General features: G+C 46.6%; 1 protein-coding gene across 1 annotated transcript in view; it reads left to right on the top strand.

Moving 5' to 3' along the window:
• The window catches only part of LOC134054589 (uncharacterized), a 48,540-nt gene extending 22,476 nt beyond the window's left edge, over window positions 1-26,064 (top strand). The window contains exons 32-56 of the mRNA XM_062510444.1: window positions 117-227; window positions 743-881; window positions 1,720-1,807; window positions 2,578-2,734; window positions 2,956-3,066; window positions 4,174-4,312; window positions 5,137-5,219; window positions 5,697-5,849; window positions 6,072-6,182; window positions 6,698-6,836; window positions 7,661-7,743; window positions 8,221-8,373; window positions 8,596-8,706; window positions 9,222-9,360; window positions 10,185-10,267; window positions 10,745-10,897; window positions 11,120-11,230; window positions 11,746-11,884; window positions 12,710-12,930; window positions 13,421-13,573; window positions 13,794-13,904; window positions 14,767-14,905; window positions 16,987-17,038; window positions 24,586-24,674; window positions 25,865-26,064. Coding sequence (XP_062366428.1) covers window positions 117-227; window positions 743-881; window positions 1,720-1,807; window positions 2,578-2,734; window positions 2,956-3,066; window positions 4,174-4,312; window positions 5,137-5,219; window positions 5,697-5,849; window positions 6,072-6,182; window positions 6,698-6,836; window positions 7,661-7,743; window positions 8,221-8,373; window positions 8,596-8,706; window positions 9,222-9,360; window positions 10,185-10,267; window positions 10,745-10,897; window positions 11,120-11,230; window positions 11,746-11,884; window positions 12,710-12,930; window positions 13,421-13,573; window positions 13,794-13,904; window positions 14,767-14,905; window positions 16,987-17,038; window positions 24,586-24,674; window positions 25,865-26,064 — 3,168 coding nt within the window. The remainder of the gene's footprint in view (window positions 1-116; window positions 228-742; window positions 882-1,719; window positions 1,808-2,577; window positions 2,735-2,955; window positions 3,067-4,173; window positions 4,313-5,136; window positions 5,220-5,696; window positions 5,850-6,071; window positions 6,183-6,697; window positions 6,837-7,660; window positions 7,744-8,220; window positions 8,374-8,595; window positions 8,707-9,221; window positions 9,361-10,184; window positions 10,268-10,744; window positions 10,898-11,119; window positions 11,231-11,745; window positions 11,885-12,709; window positions 12,931-13,420; window positions 13,574-13,793; window positions 13,905-14,766; window positions 14,906-16,986; window positions 17,039-24,585; window positions 24,675-25,864) is intronic.
• Window positions 26,065-26,315: the final 251 nt, after the last annotated feature.

Genomic DNA, 26,315 nt, shown 5'->3' with positions numbered 1-26,315 from the left:
TCACGATGGAGGGTATAAACTCCCAGCATTTGTTATTGTTTCCCTCCTGATTTTATGTCAATACTAACAGTTGGAAAAAAACTGAATTGTGAGAGCTGAATAACTTCATTTCACAGGGCGTCATTGCAACCAAAGTCACGCAACAGAACACCTGCTACATTTCCATCATGAACAGAAGCGAGATGCCCCGCTTTGACAATCTGGCGCGCCTGGCACAAGAGAGCAGGGTAAGATTCCAAAGGAGGAGCAGCTTCCTGGCCCTGGAGATCATCAGGCCATTTCTTCATGTGCTTTTCCTTTCTGGAGAGGATCAGATTGTCTCTAGTGGCAGAGTTTCTTTGCACTCAGTTCTAGAATAGATGAGAAATTTGTTGTAGGAATGCCTGGCCTAAAGAAGGAAGGGGCTACATTATTCCCTCCACAACTCTCTCTGAGGATGTTGAGGATGTCTGCAGCTGGCTGGGCAAAGCTGTTCTCTGTGGAGCCCTACAGTGCTTCTGTTGTGCTACCACTTGCCCTCAGGCTCCCTGCACCCTGACTCCATTAGAACGAGCTCTGCTTTTAGAGCTGCCTACAAGGCTTGCTAGTGGTTCCACAGACCCCCAGGGCATTAAATGGCGTCCGTAAAGGCAGGTGGGACTCAAGCATCCATGCCTGAGTCATTATTCCAGAGCTAGGAATAGCCCAAGCTGGAACGAGCATCTGACACTCAGTGTGCTGAATGCTGGTTTTTCATGTTTAGAACCTGCTCGGTCTTGGAAGGCTGACCAAGAAGATCACCTTTGTCACCAATGGATTGGTCAACAACCTCAACTCCTACGGAATAGACATCACCGCTATGTGCAGCGGACTCACCACCTACATGGCTTACGAAGTTCACAGTGAGTGCAAGCATGGGAATTCTCAGTGTTACTGCTCTGGTCTTTTAGTCTCCTGGGGCATGACTAAGGCACAATTGCTGCCCTTCCACCTCAAAAGCCACAGACACCAAGGGTTTTCTTTCAGCAGTTGCACAAAGGGTTCGGTCCCTCTGCCCATGGGGACTGCAAGAGGCTGGGGTCACAGCCCCTGTATTGACCCAAAACAAACCCTTGCCAAATCTTTTCCAGAAAGCTTGATGGGGCTGAAATTTTGGTTCAGAGTGTTTCAGCCGGCACAGAAGTCCCCACTAATTCCCAGTCAGGAAGAAGGGTTGTTCTAAGAACCACTGTCCTTCAGCACAGAGCTTGCTGATGTGTTTACCCCAGCAGTCACCTAACCCATGTACTTCACAACAGTAAGCCAAGAGTCTTTGATCCTTGTAGGTTTTTCCCTGGGGCAACCATCCCATTCCTCAGGGAGTTAATGACCGTTACATGGGAGGATTCTTTCAGAATGTCATAGCCCATGTGACTGGGCCCATGAACTGGCAGCAACCTCACTGTCTAATGCCCAGCCTTCAGGACTCTCAGGAGCCAGTGCAATAGAGCCCCAATTTCTGCACAGGAAATCCCAAAGGGTTTTCAAGAACACGTCTTTGTGGGCATTCCTTGCCAAGCCACACAGCTGGTGCTCTTTGGGGACTCCAACAGAATCTGTCCCTTGTACAGCTCAAACATTCTCAGTGCAGCAATTCTCCAGACCCTGGCTGGCTGACAGCAAAACCAGCACCCTCTTGTAAAAATACAGCCAAGGTCTTAGGTACTGGCTCATGGGGTTTTGTCTTCTCTTGTATTCCAGCTTTCCAAGGACCCCAGGTGCCTCTGGGCCCATGCATTACCCTCGATGTCCTGAGAGCTGTGGAGCTTCAGTACTGCAATGGCAATGGCAATTGGAATGGCAACTGGAATGGCAACTGGAATGGCAACTGGAATGGCAACTGGAATGGCAATGGCAACTGGAACGGCAATTGGAATGGTGGTAACAATTGGAATGGCAATGGCAATTGGAATGGCGGTAACAAATGGAATGGCGGCAACAATTGGAATGGCAATGGCAATTGGAATGGCGGTAACAACTGGAATGGAGGTTGGAACGGTGGTAACAATTGGAATGGCAACTGGAATGGCGGTTGGAACGGCGGTAACAATTGGAATGGCAGTGGCATTTGGAATGGCAACTGGAGTGGCAACGGACAGGTGAGAAATCCTTAGCTCTTACCATTGCTTAGACCAAATGGGGGGACTCCAGAGCTGCTGCCCAATGCCAACCCTGATGCCCTCCTTGCCTGGCATCTCCTCATCGACAGCTTCCTGCTGGAGGCTGCAGATGCTTCAAAAGAGCAATGGGTGAGAAGAGGTTGCCATTCAAGACCTTGAGCACGGATTAACTGTGGCCAGGGCTCTTGCACACGGCATCGTCCAAAGGCACCAAATAACAGCTGGCATATGCGGCAATGATTCCCTGAATCCATGGAAAGATTTCTTACGGCCTCTGCCCAAAAGCAAGCATTGATTTGGGGTATTTTGGAAAAGATTGCGAGCAGTGCCGACACTTCCCGGAGGCAGCAATCCTTCCATTGCAGCAGGGATTTTTCAGAAGCTTTGGGCACATCACTGGCTCCTTTCAAAGGCAAAATGTCTTCTTTCCCTTGGCTTTTCAGTCTCAGCAGATTCCAGGCATCATCCTCAACAACACACAAGTCATCATTGGTGGCCAGTCCCAAATTGTGACCATCAACAGGCAATGGCGCATGGCAATCATTGAGCAAAAAAGCATCATCGGGTCCTGGAAAACCATCTGGAATTACAACACGGTGAGTGGCAGGGACAGGACTCATTCAAAAAGCATCCAGGCAGTCTGGCTCCTTGTCCAGCCGGCCTTGGGTCGGCGATTGTTTCTTATTCTAACCATTTGGAATTCACGATGCGGTGTAAAAATTCCAAGCATTTGTTATGGTTTCCATCTTGACTTTATTTTAATACTCACTGCTGGAAAAAAACTGAATTGTGAGAGCTGAATAACTTCATTTCACAGGGCGTCATTGCAACCAAAGTCACGCAACAGAACACCTGCTACATTTCCATCATGAACAGAAGCGAGATGCCCCGCTTTGACAATCTGGAGCGCCTGGCACAAGAGAGCAGGGTAAGATTCCAAAGGAGGAGCAGCTTCCTGGCCCTGGAGATCATCGGGCCATTTCTTCATGTGCTTTTCCTTTCTGGAGAGGATCACATTGTCTCTAGTGGCAGAGTTTCTTTGCACTCAGTACTAGAGTAGATGAGAAATTTGTTGTAGGAATGCCTGGCCTAAAGAAGGAAGGGGCTGTATTATCCTTTCCCCAGCTCCACTTTCTCGGAGGATGTTGAGCTCTTCAGTTCTCTGTGTAAAGCAAAGGGCTCTGAGGAGCCCTTCAAGGGCCTTAATCTTTTTGGAATGCCTAGATCTCAAAGTTCTTCATAGACTGTTCGGTACCAAACTGCATTGGTCAGCTCCAAACTTGCTGTTGCAGCTACTCTTGACCAGATTCCCTTGTCCTTTGGGGCATGAGAGAGCGTCTCCCTATTCCTGAACCCTTCCCCCACATGCCTGGAGACTTGTGGCCCTAGCTAAGGAAGGAGCTAGAGAGCAGAGGGAAGCAGAGGGCATGAGAGAAGACAGCAGGAAGGCAGCAAGGGACTTGAGCCGGGCCACAGATCATTCCAGGAGGACAAGAGAGGAGCAATTTATTTGAAACAAAGCCCGTGGGAGTTGTTCAGAAAGACCTGTCCCACTAGAGCACCCAGGGGGTCACAGAGAGGGGCCCTAAGCACCTCCTGCAAATAGTCAGAGAGCAAATGTATCTGACCAGCCTTGCTCCTGTTCTCTTGGGTTCCAGGTTAGAACGGGCGGCAGGAAGAGACTTCTCCTGCCGGCCTTCCAGCCTTCCAGCCTGAGTGCCTCTGAGGGACCAGGGCAGCAAATGTGCAAATGCTTTGGAAGGAGCTCTGGCTCCACAGAGCGGCCACACTCCTCATCTCCTCTTCAACGCTTTCCTTGCGTTGCCACTTCCCCTCAGGCTCCCTGCACCCTGACTCCCTTAGAACGAGCTCTGCCTTTGGAGCTGCCTACAAGGCTTGCTAGTCGTCCCACAGACCCCCAGGGAATTCAAAGATGTTCCTAAAGGCACGTTGGGCTCAAACAGCCAGAGGAACAGGCCTTGCAGGAACTAGCTCCTGACACTCAGCTTGCTGCATGCTGGTTTTTCATGTTTAGAACCTGCTCGGTCTTGGAAGGCCGACCAAGAAGATCACCTTTGTCACCAATGGATTGGTCAACAACCTCAACTCCTACGGAATAGACATCACCGCTATGTGCAGCGGACTCACCACCTACATGGCTTACGAAGTTCACAGTGAGTGCAAGCATGGGAATTCTCAGTGTTACTGCTCTGGTCTTTTAGTCTCCTGGGGCATGACTAAGGCACAGTTGCTGCTCTTGCACCTCAAAACCCACAGACGCCAAGGGTTTTCTTTCAGCAGTTGCACAAAGGGTTTGGCACCTCTGCCCATGGGGACTGCAAGAGGCTGGGGTCACAGCCCCCATAAATGAACCAAACCAAATCCTTACAGCTCATCTCCAGGAAGCTAATGGGGCTTAAATTAGGGCCTAGAGAGTTTTGCTTCAAACTGTTCTTTCCTGAAATATCCCATCAGGAAGAAGTGTCATTCTAAGAACTGCTGTCCTTCAGGTTAGAGCTTACTGCTGAACTTTGCCCAGGCAACCACCAGACCCTTGTGCTTCACAATATTAAGCCATGTGGCTTCGATCCTTGTAGGTTTATCCTTAAGAACTTAAATGACTTCCAGTTGGTAGGAGTCTTTCTGAATATCATAGCCCATGTGTCTGAGCCCATGAACTGACAGCAGCCTCAATGTGCAATGCCCATCCTTCGGGACTCTCAAGAGCCAGTGCAATAGAGCCCCGATTTCTGCACGGGAAATCCCAAAGGGTTTTCAAGACTACGTCGTTGTGGGCATTCCCTGCTGAGCCACAGAGCCGGTGCTCCATGGGGATTTCAAGAGAATCTGTCTCTTGCACAGCTCAACCATTCGCAGTGCAGCAATTCTTCAGAACCTGGCTGGTTCCGAGCTACCCCAGCACCCCCCAAAAGACAGCAAGCCAAGGTCTAAGGCATTGGCGCATGGGGTTTTGTCTTTTCTTTTCCAGTTTCCCAAGGACCCCAGGTGCCTCTGGGATCATGCATTACCCTCGATGTCCTGAGAGCTGTGGAGCTGAAGTACTGCATTGGCAATGGCAGTGTCAATTTCCCGGTGAGAAAACCTTAGCTCTTACCACTGCTTAGACCAAATGGGGGGGACTCCAGAGCTGCTGCCCAAAGCCAACCCTGATGCCCTTCTTGCCTGGCATCTCCTCATCGACAGCTTCCTGCTGGAGGCTGCAGATGCTTCAAAAGAGCAATGGGTGAGAAGAGGTTGCCATTCAAGACCTTGAGCACGGATTAACTGTGGCCAGGGCTCTTGCACACGGCATCGTCCAAAGGCACCAAATAACAGCTGGCATTTGCGGCAATGATTCCCTGAATCCATGGAAAGATTTCTTACGGCCTCTGCCCAAAAGCAAGCATTGATTCGGGGTTTTTTAGAAAAGATTGCGAGCAGTGCCGACACTTCCCGGAGGCAGCAATCCTTCCATTGCAGCAGGGATTTTTCAGAAGCTTTGGGCACATCACTGGCTCCTTTCAAAGGCAAAATGTCTTCTTTCCCTTGGCTTTTCAGTCTCAGCAGATTCCAGGCATCATCCTCAACAACACACAAGTCATCATTGGTGGCCAGTCCCAAATTGTGACCATCAACAGGCAATGGCGCATGGCAATCATTGAGCAAAAAAGCATCATCGGGTCCTGGAAAACCATCTGGAATTACAACACGGTGAGTGGCAGGGACAGGACTCATTCAAAAAGCATCCAGGTAGTCTGGCTCCTTGTCCAGCCGGCCCTGGGTCGGCGATTGTTTCTTTTTCTAACCATTTGGAATTCACGATGCGGTGTAAAAATTCCAAGCATTTGTTATCGTTTCCCTCCTAATTTTATGTCAATACTAACAGTTGGAAAAAAACCTGAATTGTGAGAGCTGAATAACTTCATTTCACAGGGCATCATTGCAACCAAAGTCACGCAACAGAACACCTGCTACATTTCCATCATGAACAGAAGCGAGATGCCCCGCTTTGACAATCTGGCGCGCCTGGCACAAGAGAGCAGGGTAAGATTCCAAAGGAGGAGCAGCTTCCTGGCCCTGGAGATCATCGGGCCATTTCTTCATGTGCTTTTCCTTTCTGGAGAGGATCACATTGTCTCTAGTGGCAGAGTTTCTTTGCACTCAGTACTAGAGTAGATGAGAAATTTGTTGTAGGAATGCCTGGCCTAAAGAAGGAAGGGGCTACATTATTCCCTCCACAACTCTCTCTGAGGATGTTGAGGATGTCTGCAGCTGGCTGGGCAAAGCTGTTCTCTGTGGAGCCCTACAGTGCTTCTGTTGTGCTACCACTTCCCCTCAGGCTCCCTGCACCCTGACTCCATTAGAACGAGCTCTGCTTTTAGAGCTGCCTACAAGGCTTGCTAGTGGTTCCACAGACCCCCAGGGCATTAAATGGCGTCCGTAAAGGCAGGTGGGACTCAAGCATCCATGCCTGAGTCATTATTCCAGAGCTAGGAATAGCCCGAGCTGGAACGAGCATCTGACACTCAGTGTGCTGAATGCTGGTTTTTCATGTTTAGAACCTGCTCGGTCTTGGAAGGCCGACCAAGAAGATCACCTTTGTCACCAATGGATTGGTCAACAACCTCAACTCCTACGGAATAGACATCACCGCTATGTGCAGCGGACTCACCACCTACATGGCTTACGAAGTTCACAGTGAGTGCAAGCATGGGAATTCTCAGTGTTACTGCTCTGGTCTTTTAGTCTCCTGGGGCATGACTAAGGCACAGTTGCTGCTCTTGCACCTCAAAACCCACAGACGCCAAGGGTTTTCTTTCAGCAGTTGCACAAAGGGTTTGGCACCTCTGCCCATGGGGACTGCAAGAGGCTGGGGTCACAGCCCCCATAAATGAACCAAACCAAATCCTTACAGCTCATCTCCAGGAAGCTAATGGGGCTTAAATTAGGGCCTAGAGAGTTTTGCTTCAAACTGTTCTTTCCTGAAATATCCCATCAGGAAGAAGTGTCATTCTAAGAACTGCTGTCCTTCAGGTTAGAGCTTACTGCTGAACTTTGCCCAGGCAACCACCAGACCCTTGTGCTTCACAATATTAAGCCATGTGGCTTCGATCCTTGTAGGTTTATCCTTAAGAACTTAAATGACTTCCAGTTGGTAGGAGTCTTTCTGAATATCATAGCCCATGTGTCTGAGCCCATGAACTGACAGCAGCCTCAATGTGCAATGCCCATCCTTCGGGACTCTCAAGAGCCAGTGCAATAGAGCCCCGATTTCTGCACGGGAAATCCCAAAGGGTTTTCAAGACTACGTCGTTGTGGGCATTCCCTGCTGAGCCACAGAGCCGGTGCTCCATGGGGATTTCAAGAGAATCTGTCTCTTGCACAGCTCAACCATTCGCAGTGCAGCAATTCTTCAGAACCTGGCTGGTTCCGAGCTACCCCAGCACCCCCCAAAAGACAGCAAGCCAAGGTCTAAGGCATTGGCGCATGGGGTTTTGTCTTTTCTTTTCCAGTTTCCCAAGGACCCCAGGTGCCTCTGGGATCATGCATTACCCTCGATGTCCTGAGAGCTGTGGAGCTGAAGTACTGCATTGGCAATGGCAGTGTCAATTTCCCGGTGAGAAAACCTTAGCTCTTACCACTGCTTAGACCAAATGGGGGGGACTCCAGAGCTGCTGCCCAAAGCCAACCCTGATGCCCTTCTTGCCTGGCATCTCCTCATCGACAGCTTCCTGCTGGAGGCTGCAGATGCTTCAAAAGAGCAATGGGTGAGAAGAGGTTGCCATTCAAGACCTTGAGCACGGATTAACTGTGGCCAGGGCTCTTGCACACGGCATCGTCCAAAGGCACCAAATAACAGCTGGCATATGCGGCAATGATTCCCTGAATCCATGGAAAGATTTCTTACGGCCTCTGCCCAAAAGCAAGCATTGATTTGGGGTATTTTGGAAAAGATTGCGAGCAGTGCCGACACTTCCCGGAGGCAGCAATCCTTCCATTGCAGCAGGGATTTTTCAGAAGCTTTGGGCACATCACTGGCTCCTTTCAAAGGCAAAATGTCTTCTTTCCCTTGGCTTTTCAGTCTCAGCAGATTCCAGGCATCATCCTCAACAACACACAAGTCATCATTGGTGGCCAGTCCCAAATTGTGACCATCAACAGGCAATGGCGCATGGCAATCATTGAGCAAAAAAGCATCATCGGGTCCTGGAAAACCATCTGGAATTACAACACGGTGAGTGGCAGGGACAGGACTCATTCAAAAAGCATCCAGGTAGTCTGGCTCCTTGTCCAGCCGGCCCTGGGTCGGCGATTGTTTCTTATTCTAACCATTTGGAATTCACGATGCGGTGTAAAAATTCCAAGCATTTGTTATCGTTTCCCTCCTAATTTTATGTCAATACTAACAGTTGGAAAAAAACCTGAATTGTGAGAGCTGAATAACTTCATTTCACAGGGCGTCATTGCAACCAAAGTCACGCAACAGAACACCTGCTACATTTCCATCATGAACAGAAGCGAGATGCCCCGCTTTGACAATCTGGAGCGCCTGGCACAAGAGAGCAGGGTAAGATTCCAAAGGAGGAGCAGCTTCCTGGCCCTGGAGATCATCGGGCCATTTCTTCATGTGCTTTTCCTTTCTGGAGAGGATCACATTGTCTCTAGTGGCAGAGTTTCTTTGCACTCAGTACTAGAGTAGATGAGAAATTTGTTGTAGGAATGCCTGGCCTAAAGAAGGAAGGGGCTACATTATTCCCTCCACAACTCTCTCTGAGGATGTTGAGGATGTCTGCAGCTGGCTGGGCAAAGCTGTTCTCTGTGGAGCCCTACAGTGCTTCTGTTGTGCTACCACTTGCCCTCAGGCTCCCTGCACCCTGACTCCATTAGAACGAGCTCTGCTTTTAGAGCTGCCTACAAGGCTTGCTAGTGGTTCCACAGACCCCCAGGGCATTAAATGGCGTCCGTAAAGGCAGGTGGGACTCAAGCATCCATGCCTGAGTCATTATTCCAGAGCTAGGAATAGCCCGAGCTGGAACGAGCATCTGACACTCAGTGTGCTGAATGCTGGTTTTTCATGTTTAGAACCTGCTCGGTCTTGGAAGGCCGACCAAGAAGATCACCTTTGTCACCAATGGATTGGTCAACAACCTCAACTCCTACGGAATAGACATCACCGCTATGTGCAGCGGACTCACCACCTACATGGCTTACGAAGTTCACAGTGAGTGCAAGCATGGGAATTCTCAGTGTTACTGCTCTGGTCTTTTAGTCTCCTGGGGCATGACTAAGGCACAGTTGCTGCTCTTGCACCTCAAAACCCACAGACGCCAAGGGTTTTCTTTCAGCAGTTGCACAAAGGGTTTGGCACCTCTGCCCATGGGGACTGCAAGAGGCTGGGGTCACAGCCCCCATAAATGAACCAAACCAAATCCTTACAGCTCATCTCCAGGAAGCTAATGGGGCTTAAATTAGGGCCTAGAGAGTTTTGCTTCAAACTGTTCTTTCCTGAAATATCCCATCAGGAAGAAGTGTCATTCTAAGAACTGCTGTCCTTCAGGTTAGAGCTTACTGCTGAACTTTGCCCAGGCAACCACCAGACCCTTGTGCTTCACAATATTAAGCCATGTGGCTTCGATCCTTGTAGGTTTATCCTTAAGAACTTAAATGACTTCCAGTTGGTAGGAGTCTTTCTGAATATCATAGCCCATGTGTCTGAGCCCATGAACTGACAGCAGCCTCAATGTGCAATGCCCATCCTTCGGGACTCTCAAGAGCCAGTGCAATAGAGCCCCGATTTCTGCACGGGAAATCCCAAAGGGTTTTCAAGACTACGTCGTTGTGGGCATTCCCTGCTGAGCCACAGAGCCGGTGCTCCATGGGGATTTCAAGAGAATCTGTCTCTTGCACAGCTCAACCATTCGCAGTGCAGCAATTCTTCGGAACCTGGCTGGTTCCGAGCTACCCCAGCACCCCCCAAAAGACAGCAAGCCAAGGTCTAAGGCATTGGCGCATGGGGTTTTGTCTTTTCTTTTCCAGTTTCCCAAGGACCCCAGGTGCCTCTGGGATCATGCATTACCCTCGATGTCCTGAGAGCTGTGGAGCTGAAGTACTGCATTGGCAATGGCAGTGTCAATTTCCCGGTGAGAAAACCTTAGCTCTTACCACTGCTTAGACCAAATGGGGGGGACTCCAGAGCTGCTGCCCAAAGCCAACCCTGATGCCCTTCTTGCCTGGCATCTCCTCATCGACAGCTTCCTGCTGGAGGCTGCAGATGCTTCAAAAGAGCAATGGGTGAGAAGAGGTTGCCATTCAAGACCTTGAGCACGGATTAACTGTGGCCAGGGCTCTTGCACACGGCATCGTCCAAAGGCACCAAATAACAGCTGGCATATGCGGCAATGATTCCCTGAATCCATGGAAAGATTTCTTACGGCCTCTGCCCAAAAGCAAGCATTGATTTGGGGTATTTTGGAAAAGATTGCGAGCAGTGCCGACACTTCCCGGAGGCAGCAATCCTTCCATTGCAGCAGGGATTTTTCAGAAGCTTTGGGCACATCACTGGCTCCTTTCAAAGGCAAAATGTCTTCTTTCCCTTGGCTTTTCAGTCTCAGCAGATTCCAGGCATCATCCTCAACAACACACAAGTCATCATTGGTGGCCAGTCCCAAATTGTGACCATCAACAGGCAATGGCGCATGGCAATCATTGAGCAAAAAAGCATCATCGGGTCCTGGAAAACCATCTGGAATTACAACACGGTGAGTGGCAGGGACAGGACTCATTCAAAAAGCATCCAGGTAGTCTGGCTCCTTGTCCAGCCGGCCCTGGGTCGGCGATTGTTTCTTATTCTAACCATTTGGAATTCACGATGCGGTGTAAAAATTCCAAGCATTTGTTATCGTTTCCCTCCTAATTTTATGTCAATACTAACAGTTGGAAAAAAACCTGAATTGTGAGAGCTGAATAACTTCATTTCACAGGGCATCATTGCAACCAAAGTCACGCAACAGAACACCTGCTACATTTCCATCATGAACAGAAGCGAGATGCCCCGCTTTGACAATCTGGCGCGCCTGGCACAAGAGAGCAGGGTAAGATTCCAAAGGAGGAGCAGCTTCCTGGCCCTGGAGATCATCGGGCCATTTCTTCATGTGCTTTTCCTTTCTGGAGAGGATCACATTGTCTCTAGTGGCAGAGTTTCTTTGCACTCAGTACTAGAGTAGATGAGAAATTTGTTGTAGGAATGCCTGGCCTAAAGAAGGAAGGGGCTACATTATTCCCTCCACAACTCTCTCTGAGGATGTTGAGGATGTCTGCAGCTGGCTGGGCAAAGCTGTTCTCTGTGGAGCCCTACAGTGCTTCTGTTGTGCTACCACTTGCCCTCAGGCTCCCTGCACCCTGACTCCATTAGAACGAGCTCTGCTTTTAGAGCTGCCTACAAGGCTTGCTAGTGGTTCCACAGACCCCCAGGGCATTAAATGGCGTCCGTAAAGGCAGGTGGGACTCAAGCATCCATGCCTGAGTCATTATTCCAGAGCTAGGAATAGCCCGAGCTGGAACGAGCATCTGACACTCAGTGTGCTGAATGCTGGTTTTTCATGTTTAGAACCTGCTCGGTCTTGGAAGGCCGACCAAGAAGATCACCTTTGTCACCAATGGATTGGTCAACAACCTCAACTCCTACGGAATAGACATCACCGCTATGTGCAGCGGACTCACCACCTACATGGCTTACGAAGTTCACAGTGAGCGCAAGCATGGGAATTCTCAGTGTTACTGCTCTGGTCTTTTAGTCTCCTGGGGCATGACTAAGGCACAGTTGCTGCTCTTGCACCTCAAAACCCACAGACGCCAAGGGTTTTCTTTCAGCAGTTGCACAAAGGGTTTGGCACCTCTGCAGATCGGGACTGCAAGAGGCTGGGGTCACAGCCCCCATAAATGAACCAAACCAAATCGTTACAGCTCTTTTCTATAAAGCTTATTGTGCATTTTGGCCCACACCCTAACTTCCCCGTAATGTCCAGTCAAGAAGAATTTTTGTTCTAAGAACCGCTGTCCTTCAGGTTAGAGCTTACTGCTGAACTTTTCCCAGGCAATCACCAAACCCATGTACTTTACAACACTCAGCCATGTGGCTTCGATCCTTGTAGGTTTTTCCCCATGGGCAACAATCCCATTTCTCTAGGCGTTAATGACTTCACATGGTAGGATTCTTACACAACATCACAGCCCATGTGACTAAGCCCATGAACTGGCAGCAGCCTCACTGTCTAATGCCCAGCCTTCAGGACTCTCAGGAGCCAATGCAACAGAGCCCTGATTTCTGCATGGGAAATCCCAAAGGGTTTTCAAAAGCACGTTTTTGTTGGCATTCCCTGCTGAGCCACACAGCTGGTGCTCTTTGGGGACTCCAACAGAATGTGTCCCTTGTACAGCTGAAACATTCCCAGTGCAGCAATTCTTCAGACCCTGGCTGGCTCACAGCAAAACCAGCACCCTCTTGTAGAAACACAGGCAAGGTTTTAGGCATGGCTCATGGGGTTTTGTCTCTTGTTTTCCAGCTTTCCAAGGACCCCAGGTGCCTCTGGGATCATGCATTACCCTCGATGTCCTGAGAGTTGTGGAGCTTCAGTACTGCATTGGCAGTGGCAATGGCAACTGGAATGGCAATGGCAGTGGCAATTGGAATGGCGGTTGGAATGGTGGTAACAACTGGAATGGCAGTTGGAATGGCGGCTGGAACGGTGGTTGGAATGGCAGCTGGAATGTCAGTTGGAATGGCAACGGACAGGTACGACATCTTTAGCCTTTTCCATGCCTTAGACCAAATGGGAGGGCCCCAGAGCTGCTGCCCAAAGCCAACCCTGATGCCCTTCTTGCCTGGCATCTCCTCATTGACAGCTTCCTGCTGGAGGCTGCAGATGCTTCAAAAGAGCAATGGGTGAGAAGAGGTTGCCATTCAAGACCTTGAGCACGGATTAACTGTGGCCAGGGCTCTTGCACACGGCATCATCCAAAGGCACCAGATGACAGCTGTCAGATGCGGCAATGATGTCCTGAATACATGAAAAGATTTTTTACAGTCTCTGTCATGCTGTACAGCCTTTTCTTGTTTTTATTTCTAATATCTGTCTATCATTTGAAAATATACCTCCACTGCCCTCTCTTCCTGGATCAGAGTACTTATTCTTTTCTTGTAGTTATTTTTCTAAATATATAGTGTGTGACCCAGCTACTTGCACAGTCTGAAAGTATTTAATGTTGCTTTCTTATCTCAGCAGACAAATAACCAACAAATCATCACTGGTGGAGATTCTCAAATCTCCATCTCTGGTGTCTCTCAAAGCATGAGTATCAATAGTCAAACACAAAAGGCAATTTTTGAGCAAAAGAGCAACCGTTTGTCTTGGAAAACCATCTGGAACTACAACACGGTGAGTGTCAGGGAGAGGTCTTGTTCAAGAAGTATATGAGTGCACTGGGTGCTCATGCAGCTGGCCCAGGGATGAGTTCTGTTTCCGTTATCCTAAATTTTGGAGTCAACGATATGGGTAGAAACTCTCGGCATTTGTTATTGTTTCTGTCCAAACTTTATTCCAATGTTAACAGTTGGAATAAAATTAATTGTGAGTGCTCAATAATTTTATTTTACAGGGTGTCATTGCAACAAAAGTGATGCAAGAGAGGATGTGCTACATTTCCACCATGAACAGAAGTGAGATGCCCACCTTTGCTGCACTTATCAAAGTGGCTGCTGAAAGGAGGGTAAGAATTTAAGGGAGGAGTCACTTAGAATGTTGCTCAGTACTTGAAAGCAAACAGATGTGGAAGACTGCTATTTTCAAGGCCTTTTAAACCATGAGATATTTAGAAGTGATTTATATCACACTGTTAATTATGTAGTTCAGTTTATTTTGAATTATATTTTATTTTAAAAGATATCTTGGGCAATTTTTACATTGTTTGCAATGAGTTTTTATACTGACCTATTTTTAATACTCTCTAATGAGTCAAGAGTGTAGATGTGTGCTAAGGTACCCTTTATAATCTTCCCATTCCTTGAATGGTAAAAAAATTAAGTTCTTGGGTTGAGGTGCATTTGATAAAAAACAAAAATCCCAATAAGCTGGAAAATCTTAAATCATCTCTCAATACGTTTGCAAATAACTACCATGATAGCATGAGCTCCACCCACTAAATTAACATGGACATTTTAAAAATAGTATTAGCATTTAGCATACTACTCAACTTTGGTAGGCACTGACATCCACTGAAGACTCAGAACTGACTCCTTAAAAACATCCAGGCTTTAAAGAGCAAGAACACCTAGGGGGCAGAAGAAAAACAGCAGAGTGTTATCAGTAAAGGCATAAGCAAAAAGATTCAGCTTTAGCTATAGATCATGGTCTGCTTCAAGGCTTAACTCATTAGAATGAGCTCTGCCTTTGGAGTTGCATATAAGACTTGCTAGTGGTCCCACAGGCCCCCAGGGGATTAAACGGTGTCCCTAAAGGCAGGTTGGACTCAAACATCCAGGCCCGAGTCATCGTTCCAGAGCTAGGAATATGCCAAGAGGGGAAGCAGATCCCAGCACTGATCTTACTGAATGCTGGTTTTTCATGTTTAGAACCAGATTGGCTTTGGAAGACCTACCAAGAAGATCACCTTTGTTGCCAACGGACTGGTCAACAACCTCAGCTCTTATGGATCAGATGTCTTCTCCATGTGCAGTGGACTCACCACCTACATGGCTCATGAAGTTTATGGTGAGTGCAAAGGAATTCTGTCTCTAAGTGACCTGGCATTTTTTTCCTTTGGGAATGAACAATGCACAATTGCTGCTCTTCTACTTTGAGACGCACAGAAACCAAGGGCTTCAGCAGTTGCACAAAGGGTTTGACATCTCCACAGCTCTCTCACGGGACTGAAACAAGGTTGAGTCACAGCCTCCATAAATGACCTGATCTATACCATCACTCCCCATTTCTGTGAAGTTTAAGGTGACTTAAGTTATTGTGTAGGAATTTACACACTGATATCCTCTACACTACACTAAGAGAAAGTATAGCTCTAAGCACCATTTCTCTCTCATTTCTGTATTATAGACCCAGTGTTGTTTCGTGACTTCAAAGAGATTCTTTGTCTATTAAAAGATTTCTTATACAGCAATTATATTCTTATACAACCTAGTTTACTAGACTAGTTTTCATTTTTGTTACTACAAAGCAACAAAAATGAGCTCTCATCGATTACCTAAGAATATCTTCCCTATGAAGTAATTGTAATTTTTTTGTTTGTTTTTTTTGAAGGGCCCCAATACAATCAACAATCATGCACTGCACTTAACGTCTTGAGACTTGTGGAGCTGAAGTACTGCAGAGGCAATGGTCACATCTGAAAATCTTACCTTTCTTGAATCAAGATCCAGTCTTCAGAGCTGCTGCCCAAAGCCAACCCTGATGCCATTCTTCCCTGACATTTCTTCTTTCAAGAGTTTTGTTCTTGATGGTTCAGATGCTGAAACAGATAATTTGTTGACTAGAGCTTTCAAATAAAAACCTGCATAGATGACTTCTGGTTTGTTTCTCATTACTCTACCCTTCAATCATCTTTGAAACCTCCATGGAAATATTTTTATTGTCTCCCTTCTGCCCCATTTGAGCCTTTCAAGTGCTCTTTTCATTGCCAGCTCTCAACACAGGGCACTGCCAGAGAGCTGGACAAGCCCCAGGATGTGTATGGTACAAACAAGACATTCACAATTAGGACCTTCCTTCCCTGTTTGGGGAAAGATACCTCACATTAAGAATCTTGATTCATGGGGCACAAAAAGCAGAAAGAAAGAAGTTCAAAGCAATGAATTTGCCTTCTTTAAGGAAAGGGGAATCTGTGGAATTTATCATGTTGTTCTTATTGAGCCCTCCATTTCAGTTTCCAGGGCATAGTAAGGACTGGCTACAGGGCACCGTGCTGAACACTGAAGTGGATGAAAATGTACTCCAAAGATGCATACACAGTATAAACACAACTGCTGATACCTTAAGACAGTGCAATATTCCCACTCATCTCCTCCCAAATGCCTTTAGTTTAGACATGAACACACAAAAAAATTTAAAAGCTGTCTTCCTTAATGCTGTAATGTTACCTATAAGAAGATGAAAGATTTCTTCCATTTTTGCTGCCAGGAACATGTCTCTTTCCTGACAGCAAATTCCAGATTCCCTCTATGAGATTCTCCCAGTGTTCAGTACTATAAATTAGACATGAATCAAACTAGGAATAGAGTCATGTTTCTGTTAGGCTAACAAGAGCATTTGACAAAACGTCAATCCCTATCTACTGTGACCCAACACCTAACCTGTAGTTTCAAAGTTCACTTTTATGGATGTGTTTGTTTCTTTGTTTGTTTGTTTATTGTTTGGTTTATTGTTGTTGTTTCTGTTTTTTTTTTAACAAGTGGGACTTGAGGGATGCAATTATCCTGGACTCTTGTCCTACAATAAGAACTTTCCCCTTCTCAATCATTCAGTAGACTCGTGAGTACATTTTTTTTTTAAATGGTCAAGCCACTGTCATAGAGAAAAATCAAAGAGAGTGAGAATCCCAAACAAGTGACAGTTGAGAATTTTAGAGGGAAATTAGAATAGATTTTTTTTTTAGCAAGCCATGTTCCCAGTTTCTCAGGATTTTAGAACCAAGATTATTTCCTCTCCTCTAACAGAAATGGCAGGAGGCCACAGGTTATCCAGGTGAATACACATCTGCCTTTAGCACCAACACCAGCCAGGGAACATCCCTCAGTTTCTGATGCCCTCTCACTGGCCCCAGAGGTTTTATTCTGAAACAGGTTGCAAGGATGCAGAGTTCACTGAGTTCACTGAGGCACCTCTCAGACGAAGGTATCTGAATTCTCAAATTCACATTCTCAAAGTCAGGCTTGTGCTTTCCATACTTTAGACCTCTCAAACCTCTTGGAGCCTCTCCAACCTTTCCTCAATTAAAATCACTTTTTCCTCAACTGTTACACTTGCAGGCAGGTTGGCTGTATCAGGGAAGACAAAACAAAATGTAATATGAGAAATGTGCAGAACAACTAACCTGGTGTAACAGCTGCAGCACAGGAATGGTTATTTTCACACAAAACTAAATTTCTCTGTTTTTTTCATAAGGCCAAATATTTTTAAATGCATTCCATGTTATCCTGATGAAACATTATAAAGCTGCAGAATTACTCTTAACTTATAAACTTATAAACTTATAACATTGCCAGAAGAATTTGACCCATTATTTGACGCTGTCATCCACTAAAAACCAGGTAAACAAGAGAACCCTGACTATCAAGTGAAAAGTAAAATTGCAGCATTTCAGTTCAAGTCTGATTAACAAACAGAAATTTAAACACATAAAGGAGGATTCAATCAAGTTATGCTGAGATTATATGATCACAATAAACTCTCATGGTGACTCATGGGGGTTTTTCTCCAGGTACTTATCATAAATATTTACTTTACTGGGGAGTGAGTAGGTAGTAGGGAGAAAAGGTAAAGAGTGAAGCAACACCTCTAAAAATCAACATAATCCTCCATGCTACCATTTGCACCCAGGTGGGCATGTCATGCTCTAGGTAAAGGCAGCCTGAAAACTTCTATAGTCTAGAAAACTGTGGCTGAAGGACAGAATGACATTCTATAATTAAGAGAAAACCCTCAAGCTACATCTTCCAAGGATGAAGCCTGAAATAATTCCATCAGTTTTACTCTTGCTAGTCAGCAAGGATCAGAAAAAACACAGGAAAATGCGTGCATAGAACAAAACAGTAATTTGAGGAAAGGGTGAAATCTGGAATGTTTCTTTCCCCTGGGAGGTTGCTGCACAGTGGGACAAGAATTTCCTGTGGAAACAGAATGCTTTAAGCAGAGCTTTAAAGAGGACACAGAGACAAACCTGTACTGGAAAGAAAACAGGGTCTTATGCAGACAAAGCCCCATTCCCTTCCTTTTTTCCTGGTTATTCTACTGCTGTCACTAGTTCCATAAACTGTGCTTAATGGCAAGTCCTGAGCTGTGCGTTCATCACACAAAATGCTCAAGCACTCAGAAGCTGAATGAGGATGAGGAGGGTCAGGGCTTCAAGAGTGATGCATTCTGGTAATAGCCAAGTTGGCTAGTACTGGTGGAAGCCAGATACAAAACTCCTTTCTAACTCATTGCCAACGACACTGGAGAGCTCTGTTTCTCTTGCCTTTCTTGAAGAGTGCTCAATGTATGGAATTTCCAGAGGCTAGAAGAGGATTTTATAATGTACATAATAAGACACTGATTTGTATCTTGGAAGCGAAGGACATAACCTGTCTCCATTTGGCACCCACAAATCAGTATGATTACAAGACCTATAAGTCTTCCCCTTGGTAGTTTATCACTTTTATTCACCACATTTGACACCTTGAGCAAAGTATGAAACAGATGTGAAACAGATGAACAGCTGAGCGGTCCACTCACAGCACTGGCAGACTGCTGCACCTCCTTGTCACCCACAGAGCCCCATAAAGGCCCCGGGTAGGAGCAGAAGGACAGAGTGAGGCCCTGAGCAGCACAAGTGACGACTGAGCTTCCCCTTCCCAAAGAAATTAAGATCCCCTGGCTTTTCCGGGAACAGATGCAACAATGATCCTTGGCAATGGACGGCAGAGAACAATGTTCAGAGACATCAGATCAGAGTGATGCTGAGTCCCCATCATGCCAGTCAGGCATGCAGAGGAGCTTTAGTGTGCAAACCCACCCCAAACTGTAGCCAAGGACACAGTCAGCACACGGGGACCGGCAAAACTGCTGTTAAATACAAAGCACTTGGATAATTGGGAAGTGAGCTCCTCTGGGAGTGCTGCTTCTGGAACCTTGAACAGGCACAGGAAAAAAGCAAATCCAACTTACCACAGGCTCCTGGGCCATGGCTCTGTATATCAAATTCAGAGAAAGATTAAAATCTACTTCCTAAATAACAGGGGACATAAAATGCCCCATGTCACTGCTCCTCCCTCACATGCTTTGCTGCCTCTAGTTTCTGGTCCCTTTTCAAATCAGCCCTTAGTCCATAATCAGGTGCTACTCTCCTGAAAAGGCTCTCAGAACATGCAGGGCCATGTCTGACAAACAGAAAGCAGATTCTGAACGATCTTGGAGAGGAAGGTCAGCAAAAGAACTCAGCAATTCCTATGATTTAGAACCAACCTCATCATCTCTGGGGACTCACTCAACATTTTTAACACAGCAAGATAACCACCCCCCTTGGTTTGAATGGTGCTTTTGGTTAGAGACACAACTTCAGGCTGAGTCTTTTGCCACATTGGCACAAAGCATCAGTCACTACAAGTTTACTGGGAATCTGTGCTCTGCTTCTGATGATCCTTGGTTTCCAGTTAAAAGTGCCTGTTAAACACATTGAGCTTACCATGCCCAGTTTTCTCTCCCTTCCCTGTATGCAGTGAATTCAGTCAGGCAGGTATCAAAGCCTCCTCTTATCAGAGCACTTCCCCAGGAAGCTTGTCATGCTTCTGTGAACACAGGGCACCTGCCAATAAGGTAAACCCATGTTCAGATTTAACTTTGGGATATTATGTATAAAAAGTAAGAGTACACATCAATTAGCAGCAGAGCTGGCCTGGCCTACCATCCAAATGAAGTTCCCTGTAAGTATATCTATCACTTTCCCATAGAAGGGAAGGATGTTGAGATGCTGGAGTGTGTCCAGAAGGGCAACCAAGCTGGCAGAGGGTCAGGAACACAAGCCCTATGTGGAGGGCGCTGGGGGTGTTTAGCCTGAAGAAGGGGAGCCTCGGGGGAGGCTTTACCACTCCCTACAACTCCCTGAAAGGAGGGTGCAGCGAGGTGGGGGTCAATCTCTGCTCCCAAGCAACTTGCAATAGGACAAGAGGACTCAGCACCAGGGGAAGTGTAGGTAGGGCATTAGGAAGAATTTACTCACAGAAAGCATGATGAAGCATAGGAATGGGCTGCCTAGGGAGGTGGTGGAGTCACAGTCCCTGAAGGTGTTTAAGAAAAGACTGGATGTGGCACTCAGTGCCATGGTCTGATTGACAAGGAGGTGTTATGTCATAGGTTGGACTCGATGATCTCAAAGGTGTTTTCCAACCTGGTTGATTCTATGATTCTGTAAGAGTTCACCAGATTTCAGTGGAGATGCGTGAAAACATGCTCCTTCAGCCTTGGGACTGTTTCCGGTTCACTGTGTGCTGCATTAGCTTTTCAGCAGCAAATTACTTCACGTGTCCTAAGCAGCAGAACACATCATACACGTGGCATTACTGGAGGAGGCAATTCCTTTTACCAAAGTCTCTTGTCAGCCTTCATGACACATTTACCTAAACAATATAATTGAAAGCACCAATATTTTTCTTTCCCTTTGCACTATTTGTAGGAAGCCTTTCTTTTAACCAGTGCCTCTCTCTAGCAACACACTTCTCTTTCCCTGTATATTGTTTGCAACAAAAAGGGGTTTTTGTTTAATTTTAACAGGGCTATGTTGCAACCAAGGTGTTTTCAAAGAACACCTGCATCACTGCGATGACCAGCAAGAGATTTTGGTTTGGCAAAAACTTGCCTCCACCACCTCCAAGACACTAGGGAGGATGGTGGTTGAAAGTGGAGCAAAAGCTCATTGATTATCAGTGAAAAGCACTTGTTCTACACACACAGGAGAAAAGGCTGCAAGAACTGAAGAGAACCTTCTCAGCAGGGCTGAGTTGCGTTAAAAATTCCTCCAAAAGTTGCATTGCCCAGGACTAACCCCTTCCCCCATACCAAAGAAGTGTGTACAGGTTCTGAACTACAGTGCTGGTTTTCCTAAATGCTGTTTTTCTGGTTTTGTTTCTTTGATGCTCAGGGACTTGGGCCTTACCAATTGCCACCCAGAGAGAATCGCTTCATTATCTCCAGGAACAGACTCCAAAGCTTGAGCCCGTATGGAAAACACATCCAAGCCCTGTGCCGAGGAATTCCCTCCTACCTCGCTTACCCAGCTCCTGGTGAGTCTGCTGCTGACAGACTTTGTGTTCCAAAATAAACAAGTGTTCCCTGTACAGGTTTAGAATTATATAGCTCAGTTTTTAAGTGACTTTTCCTGGTACATTTCCAAGACTAAGTTGGAAAAATTTCCACTACAATGTTCTCTTATTTTCTCAGTCTAAATCTAATCAGTTTTTCTTTCAGCATCAAAGTTCTTATCAGGCTCAAACTTCTTTAGTGCAAGATATTTCACACTTGCAAGTTAAGATAAATTAACTGCCTATTCCTTTGCTATATCTTCTACATTAACCATTTAAAATCAGGTGAGCTGAAGTCTAGATTTATAGAGATCAGCCTAACAAAGCCATTTTTATTATAACGCCTCAACAACATAGAAGAATTGCAATGTTTTATTTTAGAAATAAGCACTGCCATGCCATAAGGCCAATTGCAAACAGACAGATGCACTATTATTCCAAGAAACCCAGAAATCAAGGTGCAAACACAGAATTAAGAAGTGTATTAAATGCAATCTGGAGTTGAACACAGATGCTATTTAAGAATGTTTCATAAAGTTTTAACACAGGAAGAAAAGAGGCATACTCTAACCAACTGCAAGTTGGTTGAAAGCATCAAATTATAGTTAGGCTAAAAGGAAAGCAAAAAAGCCCGAGCCTACTTTCTTCATCGAAAACTTCAGCAACTCACTCTGTCTGGAAAACACATCTTCACCTTCCCTCCTCTCTCAGGGGCCCTTCCCTTGCTCTTTGAAAGGAGTTACTTCAAGAGACACTTTACCCGCTCAGGAACACCCCAGGGTTACTCTAAGGACACAGCAGCCTGTTCTCTTCAGGAAAAGCCTTCTGGGGACTCTAAGGGTCAACTGATGTGAAAAACAAAGCAAAACTGCACCCAAAAATGTTTTAGCACCTCCAAAGAAAAGCAACTGTAGGGTTGCAGCATTTAAACAACAGTTCCTGCCTGACCTGCCTGGGGTTTCTGGAGAGACTCTCCTCTCCTGTTCCAACTTGACACTGTGTTTTCCTTGGGATCCCACTGGCGCAGCTCTCTTCCCTGGTCCTGTTGGGAGGCACTGGGAATGTCTCCCTGGGGGCCGTGAGCCCTGTCCCAGAAGATGATGCCACGCACCCCCAGGCAGCCAGGATGTGACCTGAGCAGAGACTGGGGTGGATCTCGCAGCCCCACGGTCACCGTGCAGCACAAAGAGCCCAGCAGCCTCGTGGGCAAACAAGGGTAGCCACTGCCCGCCCAAACCTGAGCCTCCCTGGTCTCCAGGCAGGGAAGAGCAGGGCACAGCTGCTCCTGGCAAGGGACAGTGCCTGCTGCAATACCGTCCTGCTTAAAGCCAGAGCTCCAACAGGAGAGCAAAGCACCGGCAGCAAGGTCCAGCTGCTTGCAAAACTGCGTTCATTTCATGCACTTAGGAGGAAAAATCTGTCAAGTATTGTAAATTAATAAAGCTGGAAAGGTGTAAATGTCTCAGGGCTGCTTTGACAAGGCCATGGAGGCACAGATGCCTCAGCCCTCACTGCTGTATTTTAGTGGGCGCTATGGTGATCTGATAACATACAGTATATTTTGGAAGGTAAAAAGGCTTTCACACATTTTGTCTAATGCAAAGCTTTTTATGCTCTTGTTTAAGCACTACGGTATCTCCGGTCTTAAGTTTGATGTGAATTTAACATCACAGATACAGATTCCTGTTTTTATTAAAATATTACACATTGTAATGCATAATACATCTCCAATTTTTTTTTAAATGAAAAGCCCTAATTCACCCTGTGTCCTACAGTAGCATTTCAAACTTTTGCACAACACGTGGAACTAGCACTGAACGAATGAAGTAAAGCAGTTCTCTTTTCAGCCCCAGGGAATGTGCTTGCAATACCACGCCCTGGAAGGTTTCTTGCTCTAATTGGGACATCATTACATTTCACAATGTTCACTAATCAAATTTAAACTAATTCAGGTTTTGACTGATCAAGAAGAGAACGAGAGTGAAAGAGATTTCTAAACAGGGACATGACACCAAAGACTCCAGTGAACCTCAGGCGACATCAACACTGCAACTCTCAAAATATCAATTTAAGTACACAGGTCTGTAAATATTTTTAATAGTGCAGAAGACTGGACTTGCTTACCTTGCTACAAAGAGATCTCTCCATCAAGGGTGGGGCTTGAGCTTCATTTAAGTTCAAATTGTGAGCGGAACCCATAAGCATTTCACATCAGTGTAACAAAATGGCAGGATGTTATCCAGTCATAAGTCTGTTTTTCTGCTCATCCTACAGCAGAGAGAATAAGAAGTTAAAGAGCACCTGAAAAACTATGAACAAAAAATGTTCAAGAATGACTTCAGCATAATTAAAATGCCATCACACCATCTAATAAATCTGTTTGAATTCCCTCATTGTCCTAGTTTGAAAGACAGGTATTTGCTAAGAAAACCAGAAGCCTCCTTTTGAAGTGAAAAATGTGATCCTTCCTCCCTAAAAATTATTATAATTTTGGAATTAAGGGAGCTCTCAGGCAAAGATATGGGGGTAGGAATAACAGTTCTTTACTAGTATATCTAACAAGACAAACAAGAACTACAACAACTATGAAATTACCCACAAACAGAACAGTAACTCAGTCCCAGTGTTTTTTGGCTGCAGGCACCTTTTCCCTGAGCTGCAGTTCCCGGTGCTGGGGGCGGGCAGGTCCCGCAGAGCCGCAGGAGGGCTGGGGGTGATGGCAGCGCTGTCCCAGGGGGAGAGAGAGATGGAGGGAGCCCTCCGCTCACGGTGTGGGTCCTGGTGCTCAGCAGAGTGCTGGATGGTGGTAGTTCACAGCGAGAAGGCAGCAGGGCAGGGTCCAACAGCAGTGGGGATGGCTCCCGGCACTGGGATGGCAGGGATGGGGCTGACGCGGCGATCGTCCTTCTCATCCAAACTCCACGGGGGAAATGGGCCGAGCCAGAGCCTTCCGCTTCCTCTTCTGGCTGTTTGAATCTCGCGGGGTTTCCCTCTTCCCTCCCCTCCTCCCTTCCCCCTGTCATTAGTGCCTAGTCAACAGGTATCTCAGCATGATAATGGGGAAAATTCCACAGAGGGAAAAGGGAAAGAACCAACCCCCAACACTCATGTATTTAAGACAAATTGGGGATTTTAAAAGAACCTGATTTCTGAGCATTTTCTTGTTTTTGTTTTTGTTTTTTTACACAAAATAGGTATTTGGAAACACCACCAGCAGGCCTTATACTGGTTTTGGGAGTTTACCAAGTTAGAATTATCTCAAGAATTGTAAATTAATCAAGCTGCAACGACATAAATGCTTCAGCGCTGCTCTGCTGGGTCCACTGAGGCCCCGCCGCCTCTCCAGGACTTTCCACCCTTTCCCACCCTTTCCCGCTCCCTTCACAGCTCGGTGCCACCTCAGCCCTGCTCCCTCCGGCCCTCTGAAGCCGTCCCACACCTCAGCAAAAGAACTATTGTTTATTCCTTCAGCAAAGGTACAATTCCTCGCAGGCAGTGGAGAGGCTTTCTTGGTGTTTCTTGCCAGGCAGCAGAGAGGGAGGGAGACCGTGCTCCACCCTTCACAAATCCACACCGGCGCTGCTGCTCCTAAAGCAACCAGGAATGTTAATGTCCATTTGGTGTAGCGGGACATATGAAAAATGTTGCTTCGGACTTGGAGATTCAAAAAGTGAAATTGATTCTAGAATTCAGTTTTATATTGCACGTGCAACAACGTTTAGACCTTATTTTTATGTATAAACCTCCATACATTGCCATATTGCCTTTTAAAACAAGCTGCTGGATTGCAGCTGCAAAGTGGTTTCCATGCCAGAGACCCAGGCTGCTCACAGAAAGAAACTGAAAACTTGGCACTGGGCTATGAAGACGGTCTCAAGGAGAAGCCATGGGAGGAACAGCTGAGGGTATTTGGTGTGCTCAGCTGGACGAGGCTGAGGGGAGATTGAGCTCTTCAACATCCTCCCGAGGGGCTGTGGAGAAGCAGCTCCGATCTCTGCTCTCTGTGACCAATGACAGGCCCAGGGAATGGCTGGAGCTGTCACAAGGGATGTTTAAGTTGAATATCAAGGTGGTCCCTAAGGGTGGTCGGGCACTGAACAGGCTCTCCAGGGAGTGGGCATGGCCCCGAGGTTGTCAGAGCTCCGGAAGTGTTTGGACAATACTCCCAGGCATAGGGTGGGATTTTTGGGGTCTCTGTGCAGGGTCAGGGGTTGGACTGGGTGATCGTTGTGGGTCCCTTCCAACTCGAAAGCTTCCAGTATTCTATGACATAAAAACAAGTATTCAACACAAGTATCCAAAACCTGCCTCTTAAGCACTGTGCCAATAAGTATTTACACCAACACAGAAAATAAATGGTTACCACCTAAATTAATAAAGGGACCTCCTTTCCCATATATATTCAACATTTCAGCTTGAACTAGAGTTAAAGCTGGCCTGAACTGTGGGGGACAATAATATTTTCAAATATATGTGTGGCAAAATGTCCAGCCCACAGCTGGAATAACACATCATGCAGTAGGTGAGCAACTGTCTTGATGATCATCCACAAAGGTCAATAGTGAATGGGGTGACATCATGCTGGCACTGGTCACTGGTAGGCTTCCACAGGGCTCCATCCTTGGCCCTGTGCTTTTCAAGACCTTAATAAATTACTTGGGTACAGGACTGGAAGGCATACGAAGCAAGTTTGCAGATGATACAAAACGGGGAGGAGCAGTTGACTCCCTTGAATTCAGGGAGGCCCTGCAGAGGGACCTCAACAAATTAGAGGGGTGGGCCATCACCAACTGTTTGAAGTTGAACAAGGAAATTGCTGGATTCTGCACCTGGGATGGGGTAACCCTGGATATAAATGCAGAATGAAGACCGAGATGCTGGAAAGCAGTGCCTCAGCAGGGGACCTGGGTGTCCTGGTTGATGAAAAGTTGAATGTGAATCAGCACTGCCCCAGCAGCCAGGAAGGACATCCATGTCCTGGATCATCAGGCACAGCATCACCAGCTGGTCAGGGAGAGGAATGTCCTGTTCTACTCTGCTCTGCTGTGCTCTGCTCTGCACTGGGGCAGCCTCACATTGAATATTTTGTGCAGTTTTGATCACTGCAATATAGGAAA

The sequence above is a fragment of the Cinclus cinclus genome, chromosome 29 (assembly GCF_963662255.1).
Source record: "Cinclus cinclus chromosome 29, bCinCin1.1, whole genome shotgun sequence".
NCBI classification, from domain to species: Eukaryota; Metazoa; Chordata; class Aves; order Passeriformes; family Cinclidae; genus Cinclus; species Cinclus cinclus.
The sequence above is the reverse complement of the archived record's forward strand: the minus strand, read 5'-3'. Positions and strand labels throughout refer to the sequence as shown.